Raw genomic sequence first — 11,817 nt, forward strand, 5'->3', positions numbered from 1 at the left:
TTACTGTGGACAACTATCTACTTAACATGCATTGGTGCCACCTGAGCAAGGCCCCTTCTACAAGGAAGAACAGCACCATGTGTGAGCAAGAGTCATCTGCTCAGAGCAACAAATTCTGGACAGCCACTCCAAAAGCTCAGAAATGCATGGTGACCATCAGAGATCACAGCTGGAGGGCTTATTATCTTTTGGGTCTGGAATATACCAACATATTGATCATCAGAAATTAGGGTTTTTTTCTACTCTAGACTGAAGCACTGATATCTAAAAAGAAAATTCTTGTGGAAACATCTAGTCTAAAATACACATATATCACCACCCATAATAGTACAGAGATGAGGTCTTATTTTTTATTTAATTTCACTCTCCCCCAAGCTCCTACAGAAGCTGCCTTTCATCTATACTTGTCTACAAATATATTACAAAGCACAAGCTATTGTTTCTTATCCTCTTAAACTCAAATCCCATACCATTTCAACATTATAGACCCAAATGAACTTTATAACATGAACAAACTAACTTTTATTAAGGATGATAGTTGGTGTAATATGTTAAAACTTCAAAAACTACTTGTTATTTAAAATAAGTAAAAAAAAAAGTTCTTTAAAAAATTACCAGCCAGAAAATAGCATTTTTTAAATCACAGCACATCAGTAATTTCTAAATAGGATCAATAAAACTGGTCTGACTTCACAAAGTTCTATAAATTTCACTTTCAACCAGAAATGTATTTTAACTAGGATGGCTTTGAGACACACAGTACTAGACAGTGGCCTCCTGAAGGCTGGATAAAGAGAAGAAAGATCTGTTGAGGAGCTGCCTTGCTTCAGGAACTGTCTCTGGTGTCTGTTTACATCATAATAATGTAGTCTTCCTGCTAGTCTTCTAAGATAGAACTCTTAGTCCTGTTTGGAGAGAACACTGAAGTGTTTAGAGATTAGATCACTTGTTCCAAAACCCAAGTTACTAAGAAAGAAAGCAACAAGGAGGCTTCTAAGGGTAACAAGGGACAGCAGGATGCTGAAGCACAGAGAGAAAGGAAAACCAACAAAGACCAATTTTGCTTCTAAATGAAGCACAAGCAAACAAGTACTTTGCATGCTAGTTTTTTAAAAAAAAAATGAAATAGGTAAATCCACGGAATTAAAACATTCTGCTGACTACAAATGCCAATCAGCACCTGCTTTCCTTTGTCTGAACATCCTTAAACTGACAGTTAATGAATGTCTAGGAAGCTCTAAGCGCCTTGTGGCCCAAGAGTGCTTGGTAGCTTCGGTTGTCTTCAGGGTGCTCACAAATAGAGCAGGGCAAACCATGCCCACGTTTACACAAGAAGACTAATATTTGGAGGCTGAGGTCATGGGAAAGTCATCCTAGGTCTGAATTCTAATTATAAGTTCTTTCAAATTTCTCTATCCTGTATTCTCTTGTCTTTCATGTGGAAACAAACGATAGCCATCAGATACACCGTAGTCCAAGCCACAGGGGGCTGCCCATCCTTGCCTTTTCATTACTGCAGTGATCACTCCTTAACGAAAGCAGACCTGCCTTCTATGTCTGGTCTACACATGTATTTTAAGTCAGTTCTTTTGCTGTTTGTGTAGTATTTTACGGTTTGCAGGGAGGTCTGCAGGGAAGGAAAAAATAATCCACTTAAATCCTTTTGCAAAGGAATTGAGTTAATAAAACACCCAACTATAAAAGAAAGAGGAAAACATAAGCATTAAGAAATTTCAGCTATGTTATGCAAAACAAAAACTGTACTATTTGAAAACAACTTGTTCCCGAATTGACGTTTTACTCAGAAATTTGACTTAATTTAAAAATAGAGAAAATGGCTTGGGTTCTCAAGATTTGGAGAGATGTCTGTCAGTAACTTTCCACAGAGGGATGCACCTACCGGGACCTTACAGAATGCACATACTCGTGCTTTATATTGCTAAAGCACGCTGTTACAGCCACATTTTTATGCATAACGTCTTTGGAAGGGTCAGCGGGCACCAAATGGGCACTTGCTGGTGGAGGCTGGAGTCAGACACAGGGTGAGGCCAGGAATTTGGGGACCAACCCAAGAGGAAATCTGGGTTCTCCACATATAATATTACAGTACAATTTATCCATGAATTCCATAAAGTCCTATTCTACTTTAATGCGTCAGAAAATACTTTTCTCACATAAACAGACAAAATCATACAGTTTCCATTCCTAGTCTGGATGCAAATTATCTCGCTGGGGCTGTAATTATAATTATCTAAATTTAATTAAAAGTTGGAATTGCTGGAATACCTAATTCACCACTATAGTAATAATATAATAAGGGAAGCAATCTGTCCTCCCAATAGTACTGTCAGGACGGAGTAAGGGACGGTGTTTAAGTCAGTACCCAGTGGTGTTAGCTCCTTCCCAAACTTCAAAAACAAAATCGCCAGCAATGCAGCTTTGCTGGAATCCAGCATGAAGGTCATAATTGTACACGAAGCATGGCAGATGGGAGGCTGTGAACTGCATTTTGTAATGTGGAATAAAAAAACACACCAGGTGGCATGGATTTCTTAGCTTCAAATACTCAGAAACAATGATAACTCAACGATCCTTTCTGAAACTGGATTCTTTCATTCTTATTTGGAGAATAAAAAGTGGCAGGGACTTTCTGTGACACAAAAACTTTGCAGAATCCAGATTTGTGTGCATGCATAAGTGTGTGTGTAGAAGTGTGCCCGAGTGTGAGTGTCTATATATGTGAGTGTATGTATGTGTGAGTGTGTATGTGTGTGTGTGCCAGTGTGTGTGTGAGTGTATATGTGAGTGTGTGACTGTGTCTGTGTGTGAGTGCCTGTGTGTATATATGTGTGAGAGAGTGACTATATATATAGTATTATATGGGTATATGTGTTGGGCATAGATATAGGAGAAGAAAAGAACCAGAAGGAGTAGGATGGGGACAAGACAGGGGAACAACACAGTGAGATGAGGAAAATACATGATATATGCATATGAAAATGTTATAATGAAAGCTATTATTTTATATAAGCAATATGCATTAATAAAAAGTGCTAGCTGTAATGCTCTTGTAGCATATAAACATAAATGCTTAATTATTAATATAAATGCTGGGAAGTCTCTAAAACATAATAACAAGAGATAAAAATAAATAATTTTTGTATTTACAAAATACAAAAAATATGTATAATATGTAAATGTTTGCATGGCTCTGTATTTTAAAAAAGCAATCCAATTTTTAGTTAAAAATAGTTTAAAAACCAAGGGCTGTATTGCGCTCAGGCATGCTTGCTGATTTCACCCTTGGGAGTGAACTGCTTCTCCTAGAGTAGAAGTGTAGTTTCAGAAGGAAACATTTATTTCAGTGGTAACATTTAACAGTTGCTGAAATTGAGATATAAGCATCATGTAAACAAACCGAGAAAACACAAGAAAGGCACAATTCTCTGTCTGCAAATTTTGTGTGGTTTTGGTTTACGTGCATATGGAATGGTTGCTCCTCCACTCACATCTGTGACTAAGACAAGCTAGGTTTTCCTGGAGATCTCTATGATGCCAGGTGATCCCTGGACCAGCCTCATCCCTTTCTCCACAGAGCAGAGTCATATAGGCACATAAAGTGTCAGCCCTCTCCAGACCAACTGAATTGGAGTCTGCTGTGCTGCGTCTAAGCCAACTCCTCAGGTATGTTATGCACCCATTTAGTTTTGAGAAATAGCATTGTGAAAACTCCAAAGTCTCATCTTCTCATTTCTTTCTAGGATCTTCACAGCCACATAGCCTGTGTGTCCTAAACCTCACAGTACATACACAACACCAGTGAGTCTTCACTTTGGCCACAGATGAACATTATCTGGGCAGAAGTTTTAAAACAATAGGTTAGGCTTGATTTCAGTTACATGGTTCAATAATAAGAAATTGGGTCTGAACAAAGACTTTTTTTTTAAATGAAGCTTGTTTGATAAATCAAGTATGCAACTCTAGTTAAAACGTTTGCAATATCATTCATAGTTCTTACCTGAAAACATTGAGATGGGTATATTGTATTACAGAGGGACTTGTCCATGGTTACCACACATGCATTTAGTAGGGTCTTTCTTGGAATTTTTCTTGAGAGCTTCTATGCCATCAAAAGGTTCTCAACAGCCTCCTATGTGATTATCCCATCAGACAGCTATCTCTGGGAAAACCCAGAGGAGTAGGGCAGAAATGGAGGGACTTGGAGACCTGACAGACAGGCACAGCTTGGGTGGGAAGATGAACCCCTGAGAGTGTTCATGCCAAGGACAGATGAGCACCTACTGGAAACTCAACTGGTGAAGACTTTAACTGTAGAGAGACCTGCCACACCCTGGATTGAGAAGTAGCACACACAGGAGTATTTACAAAACGACCTGGCTGCATCTCTTGGACTAGTTGGTAAGCTCTCCTACCTTGTTCTGTCACAGGTGCCACATCACCTGAATGGCCACCTTGTTCTTTTGAGCAAGAGATATTCTGAAATCTGGTTATCCCAAAACAGGAGGACCAACCAGAGGCCCACCCATGTGTGGTATGGTTCCCACAGAATCAAAGGGGAAGTGAGTCATGCCTGATTGCATCATTAAAGTAAGGCATGTGTAATATTTTAAAGGATTTATCATAAATGAATCCTTCCATGGCCATCTGCTCAGGTTTGTTGCAGGAAATATTACAAACCCATTCTGGAATGGCTGGTTAACAGCTTTAAAAAGATGTGTGTTTTATGGTGTGTGCAAATAAGTAAAGGAAATGGGAATTTTCCTTCACAGACTATATTTGGAATGTTGTTAAGTCATTTTCTTAGTCAGTTGGCCCAATTGCTTGTATAATCCTAAAATGTGGATGTTGCCTTTGAAATTCCAATTTACTCCACAGATGTGTGTAATGGCACAGAGATAATGGCCTGCTACAGACAATGAAGATGCTGAGGATAAAGGCAGTGTTGATGACCAGCAAGCAGTGGTACCACAGCATCTGTTTGCCTACTTATTATGATCTGTTTGCTTCTGTAAAAATCATCTTTCTGGTACCCAATACTCTATTGACATTTATTATGACATTGAGATAAATACCATAAATACTTAAAGACTTAGCTGTCTGGAAAAGGCTGTCATGTATGTATGTATATCTTGCTTCTGTAGAAAAAGAACAGGCATGTTTTTAAATGGCAAGTGTTGTACCTTTGAATTATGGGTATGTTAACATTACACCAAAGGAGTTAAAAAGAAGGGAGGGAGGGAGGAAGGGAGGGAGGAGGGAGGGGAGGGAGGGAGGGGAGGGATGGATGAGAAAAATCCTAGTGATAAATGTTCAAGTAAATAGTTTGAATTAATTTGAAATAAACGTGTTTCTCTTAACTTCTGAATTCACTCAGTGCAATATTAATAAAAGGCCACCATAATGTAAATGCTAAATTAAGAGAGTAATTGATTGTACACACATGAAGAAACACTTGGAGTGTGTTTTGGGAAAATCGCCTTCCTGAGTTTTAAATTCTGATAAATGTGTTCATTTAGTATCAGTGATGAACCCCCTCTGTCTAGACTCAGGGGGCTTTGTTTTCACTGAGCCTAGAGGAGTTAATGTCACTTGCAAACCACCTAAGCAGAACTGAAACATCCTCAGCTTGGAGCAGCAGCGTTGGCTGACTATTCAGAGGCATTCTGCCCCCTGGTGGACGCCCAGGGTGGGTTTTGACGCAAGTTGCAGAAACTCTGTTCCCTTCCCACACCCTTTTCCCTTCTGAAAACCTCAGGAGGTGCTCCAGTTGAAAGCTATTGCCTCCTCCACATATATATGCATTTGGAGCAACAATTTCCTTTTATATAATAAAATTCTTGGCTTTCAAATCAGCTCTTCTGAGCTAAAATAAAAATTATACGCATCATTGTTGGTTATGACTAAAAGAGGGAAATGAGGCACTGAAAAGGGTGTGGATATGGACAGAGAATGTTGCATTGGAGAAAAGAGCTATAAATCTTTAGAAGGTGAGAAAGAAGGCTTAAATGTGAATAAAAGAAAGCTATAGGAATCTAAGTATGTGGCAATTTCTCATTGGCATCATAGCTGCTGCAAACTACCTCTTGTGTTCCTTTTTCCCTTTGAACTGGGAATCACCAGCCAAGAGAGGTGATTGTGGGAAATTGCTAATCTCAATCATTTCTAATTTAGACAAGATGTCCCCCATTTCAGCTAATTGAAACTTCCTCCTTCTACCCTCTCAAATATCCTTAATTTTCTAAGCTATACATAGATTGCATCCCTATAAAGGAAGCACTTGGAAATAAGGCCTAAGAGGAGGTACCATTTCTGAATCCCACTCCCGTTCTGAAGTTTAATTTGTATAGACTTTGAGCCTTTGCAACAACTTACGTCTAGGAAGTATTTTGGAAAGAGAACCACATACTCTCCCATCTACATTTATCATTGAAACCTAGGACATTCTGGCTCTAGAAGTTTTCTCTCTGGATATTTCATGGGTAATGCAGCCTACCCTTATGTCATACCCATGTCTGCTTTCACCCAGTTTCTCCTTTCTCTCATCTTAGCTTTTAATCATCACACAGAACCCCTGGAATCTTCAGATTCCAGAACCATGAGGAGAATCTCCTTTAAAAATGCTGATCTAGAAAACTTCTTGATAGTGGATGCAACTTTCCCTCTTTATAGAGTACAAAATTCCTTTCAAACTCTTCCTACACACACATAAACTGGACTCTCCAAACTATGGCAGTGCATATCCGTCTACCACACTGTCAGGTGTCATCGGACATTCTCTCATGAAGGCTCAGCCCCAGAATCAAGTGGCCCAGTCTTCCCATAATAACAGAACTACTCCTAAACACTTTTAGAACACAAAGGGACTTTTATTTCATCATTTTCCTAAATTGAATTTCCAATTACACATTTTCTGAGAGCTGGAATACCAAAGGCAATTTCAGACACAAAACTCCATCAAATACACACAGTCAGAGACGTTACTGCTTGAGTGAGTTATAAGTCCTCTCAGTACTTCCCACTTAAAGAAGACAAAACTAAGATATAGAGAGGAAAAGTGAACAATATTGTTCTATAGGAAATTTGTCAAACTTTTTAAACATTCATTCCATGGGTGCAGTGTCCATTTTTAAAAAAGGAAACTCTAAAGTTCCTACAAACACAAGACAATATTGGCATTTTTAGATGAGTGTACATTCATATACTCGTGTGAAAATTTGTGCAATTAAACAATGTGGAAAATGGTACTTATTACCATAGTCAATGAAAATATATTTTCATTTCTATGTAAGTTAAACTTTTCCATCTCCCATTTTATGTTCTGCAAAAAAAAGCCACGTGCCTAGTTTATGAAACAAACTAAGCTCATATGCAGTAGTAACTGGAAAGGAGGCGACAGTTCTATCTGCATACCCCTGGGATGAATATACACCTTGCATAATCATGTGCAATGCTGGATGGTGATCCTAGGTCTCTTATCACTACAAAGGTTTGCAAGCTTCTATTTGATACACGATGCCCCAAAGTCAGTCTCTTCAGCCAAATACTCAAGCAATAATTAAGGTCAGTGATTTACAAAATGACAAACAACCCATTTGACTAAACTGACCATGTTTTGTTAACATGATGACACAATCATTGTAGACGCCCTATAAAGAAATCATTTGTAAGTGGCTATTTGTTTCAATTAATTTCCCCCTAAGGCTCTTAGAAGTTCACTTCATTGCCTCTTGGGCCCCAAGAAAACACAGCTGCATACACAGAAGACTGACACGGTAATAATATAAAAACAAATATCATGCCCTATGTGCATTCCTCCATAGGAGAAATGTCACAAAGCACAAAGAAACTAGGGATCCAGCAGAAATCTATAGGATTATCTAATGCCTAAGATTTTATCTTACTCCAGTGTCAGGTATAATGTTTGTTGAAATTCCCTTTTTTTTTTTTACCTACAGTACATGTGAACTTTTGAATAGCATCTTTTCAGAGTCATTACCCAGTGTGAAGGTCTGCACAGTAGGCAAGCGGTGAAATTCATCTCACTACATCTATTGTCTGATGATCTGGACTGGGCAGCTTCACACAGGGAGTGGATCCATTTTATAAAGACAACTTCCTTCTGCAGACAAAAGGGCTCGAGTGCAGACAGCCTCTGAAGCAAGGACTGTGAATCTTCTTTGGCATATTAAACATTCCACATACACGTTTGTTCTTACAGATGACCCTTCAGAACTGCTTCTTTTCATTAAGACAGTGCAATAGTTTTTCATCTTCTAGTATGTGATTTTCTGTATTATGTACCCCTCAGAGTGAATTCAAAATAACCAAGTGCCATTGAAACTTAGAAAGAGAGATACACTTCAATTATTTTAGATGTTATAGTCACTGACGTGGCAGGTCAGTAACACATTTCCAAGGCTAGAAGGCTTGCCAGTTTCCTGGTTGTTTAGTAAGCCCGAGGCTTGGCTCTATGAATTATAAAGAAAATAGGTTCAATTTCAGGCTCTCTCATTTTTTCTAGATTTCTAATATGTTATTTTTTCTAGCTGCTCCTACCCAAACTTCAATAGGAAGAAAAAAAAACAAGGTAGAGTCCCAGGCTTTCTCTCTCTCTCTCACGCACACTTTAATATAGCTTGGGGGGCTTCTGGCTGCATTTTGAAGATTTCTGGACAGGGAATCTTGTTCTCTTGTTTACTTTATATATTTGCACACAAAGGAATCACAGATGAGAGAGAGTGCAAATGATTATCAAAAATCATCTCATGCATTTTAAAATTTTTTACAAGTCAAAAATATACATCCTCTTATCTCCCCCTTTATTCCTTAATTATATAAGAAATAGCATCTGTTTCATCAGTCTTCTCCGTATATCACGGAATAAGGAATAAAGATACTTTCTTGTTAAGAAACTGTATACAACTCTAATCCATTTGCCAAACTCCTCTCACAGCAGCAGTTTGGGCTGAGTCACCCAGCATACCCTCCACTGGTGGGGATTTAAATGTGTAAAATGACTGATACATGAGATTAGGAAACAATGCAGCCTGCAGACTTTGGCACTAGCACACATTATGTTTTGTTTGAGTTGTTAGAGTTGTAGCTTGACGACCACGAAACAGGAATTTAAAAAATTAGAAATCTGCAAAAAACAAACAATCTTAGGTGTTGCTCCTCAGTGTAACACTCCCCATCTCCCATTCCCACCCACCATCCCCATATATTTTTTGATTGTAATAAAAATAGAGATCTTAGCATCAGAATTTCACTTTAACTCTTCAAGGTTGCTCTGTGCCATCCAAGCCACATTTAGTGTTTGAAGCACCAAATCCACAAGTTTCTCCAACCAAATTTAAATAAACAAATGAAGACTGGAGGATGTCAAAGTAAGTGTTCTAAAATTAAGCTGGAACACAGCGTTCTCCCCAAAGCACAGGGTAGTGTCTAGTTCAAGTACTGCCAGGCTGTATGTAGATCTGTCTAAACAGGCTTAAGACAACACCTACAAGTGCCACTGGCTTAGAGGGCAATGTCCATGACACAAGACGGGCCAAGGTTACCCCATCCATCATCAACATTAAAAAGTTGCAACCTTTGGTGTGATTGGCTGCAGGAGGATCTGTGCTGAGCCCAGGCTTTGAGGGGAGGAGGTTAACCTCCTCAGCATGGGCGCTTTGCAGTAGTTTGAGCAGTTCACCTTCCAAAGTGCTCTCTCAGAGCTGCCCGGAATCTCAGGATCCATTGCCCTTGCCCAGCAGAGAGAGCCTTGCTTCCACCCAGTAACAGGGAAAGAAGATTTGACCTACCTGTGGAAAGACCCAACTTGGTCCCCAAAGGTCGCCTAGGCGACCCCACTGCCATTGACAAGTCAACCTGTGCACTTAAAGCGTATCAGTTTATGGAATGCTTGTTTGAAGTCCTCATTGGACATGGTGTAGATGATGGGGTTGATGAGGGAATTAAGATAGCCTAGCCAATTGAAGAAGTCGAAGATGGCCATGTGAAACCAGCAGGCATCCTTGCAGATAGGCATCACCAAGGAGATGATGAAGAAGGGCAACCAGCACACAATAAAGGCTCCTAAAATGATCCCTAGGGTCTTGGTGGCTTTGCGCTCCCTAGCGGCCATGAGTTTCTTCTTCTCCAGCAGGGCGTCTGAGACTCTTACTTTGACTTGGTTCACATACACTGGAGACCCGGACTCGCTGGGCAGGTCTGGAGCCCGGGAGTTAATGGAGGTGACCGAGGTCGTGGAACCAGGCGAGTCTGTTATCAGCTGGGCTCGGGTCAAGCGCTTGCCGGTCTTGTTGGGTGTCTGTTTCAAAATCCGAGAGCGGGCTTCCACGTAGATACGGCCATAGAGGGCGATGAGGAGCAGGGTGGGTAAATAGAAAGCGCCCCCCGTGGAGTAGACTGTATAGAGGACGTGGTCCGTGTTCACCAAACAGGTCAGCACCTCCTCCTCAGCTTTGGCTTGACGCCAAAAGAAGGGTGGCAGCGAAATAGAGATGGAGAAGACCCACACCAGCGCTATCATGATGGCCGCCCTTTTGGGAGTCCTTTTAGCGGAATACTCCACGGCATCAGTGATGGCCCAGTAGCGGTCCAGGGCTATGACACAGAGATGCATGATGGAAGCAGTGCAACAGGTGATATCCGACGACAGCCAGAAGTCACAGACCACCTGGCCTAGTGTCCAGCGCCCAGTGACCGTGTACATGGTGCTGACGGGCATAACCAGGATGGACACGAGCAGGTCAGTGACTGCCAGAGAGGCAATCAGATAGTTAGCCGGGGTGTGCAGCTTCCGGGTCCGATACACCGTGGCGATCACAAAGGCATTGGAGAGCGTGGTGGCCAAGGTGATGAGAGCCAGCAATGCAACCAGCAGGACTTTCCAGGGCAGGGCGATGGAGTCCTGGTAAATGTGGCTCTCGGCGCTGCAGTTGTGGGAGAGGTTGACAAGAGGTACCCCTGTCTGGGAGGCGGCAGGAGGTGGAGGGGCGCACTGAACTCCCTGCTCCTCCATGGCTCTCCTCGCCCCGGCAGCGGAGCGCAGCTCTTGAGCATGGAGCGGACGAAGGAGAGAACAGAGGATGGGAGGATCATGGAGACCACAGGCTTGTCTCCTTTGCCTAGCCAGTCCGTGGGCTCCTCAGTAACTCCTCCGCCTAGGTTCTTAGCCGAATCCAGAGGTCACAGGCGCGGCCGCCAAGCCTGCGGGCGCTTCCCCTGCACTTCCAGTGCGCCTGGCGCTGCTGCCTGCCGCGTCTGCTAGCTCCTCTCCACGCCCCGTCTTCGCCCGGGTGATTACAGCACTGGCCCACCCAGGCCAGCTCCGCTCGGGCTCCCTGGAGGCAAACAGTGGAGAAGGGCTAAGTACCGCTTGAGGAGGGGTCTCAGGTCAACTGGGACCTCTTACCCCAATTGTTCAGAGCTCAGGTTCTCCTAACCCGGGCGCTCAGGAATCTGCAGACTCCGCCCGCAGGAGTTTCCTGGCTGTGCAGACCCAAGCTCGCAGGCCAGTGCAGAGTCCTGGGCTTGCATCCCCGCCCCGCGCCCCGTGCCCCCCGCCCCGAGCCGCGCCACTTTCTGTAGCCGCCGCCGCCTGAGTTGGGGATTGTGAAGTCTGCGAGCCGCGCCGCGCCTGGCGCCGGAGCTCTGGACTCCCTCCCTTTTCACGCGCTGGCCACACCAGCGAACTGCCCCGCGGAGACGTGGCCACCCGAGGGGAGACTCGGGGGCCCGAGCTGCGGCTGTTCGAGCCGCGCTGCAGCTGTCACCACCTCCAGGGTT

General features: G+C 42.4%; 1 protein-coding gene across 1 annotated transcript; it reads right to left on the reverse strand.

Annotated features, from left to right (window-relative positions):
* Window positions 1-9,889: 9,889 nt before the first annotated feature.
* Htr1b (5-hydroxytryptamine receptor 1B) lies at window positions 9,890-11,050 on the reverse strand. Its single transcript, NM_001246754.1, is given in 1 exon segment — window positions 9,890-11,050. A coding segment is annotated over 1 exon segment (1,161 nt).
* Between the last annotated feature and the right edge of the window lie 767 nt (window positions 11,051-11,817).

The sequence above is a fragment of the Cricetulus griseus genome, chromosome 4 (genome assembly GCF_003668045.3).
Source record: "Cricetulus griseus strain 17A/GY chromosome 4, alternate assembly CriGri-PICRH-1.0, whole genome shotgun sequence".
Taxonomy (NCBI): Eukaryota; Metazoa; Chordata; class Mammalia; order Rodentia; family Cricetidae; genus Cricetulus; species Cricetulus griseus.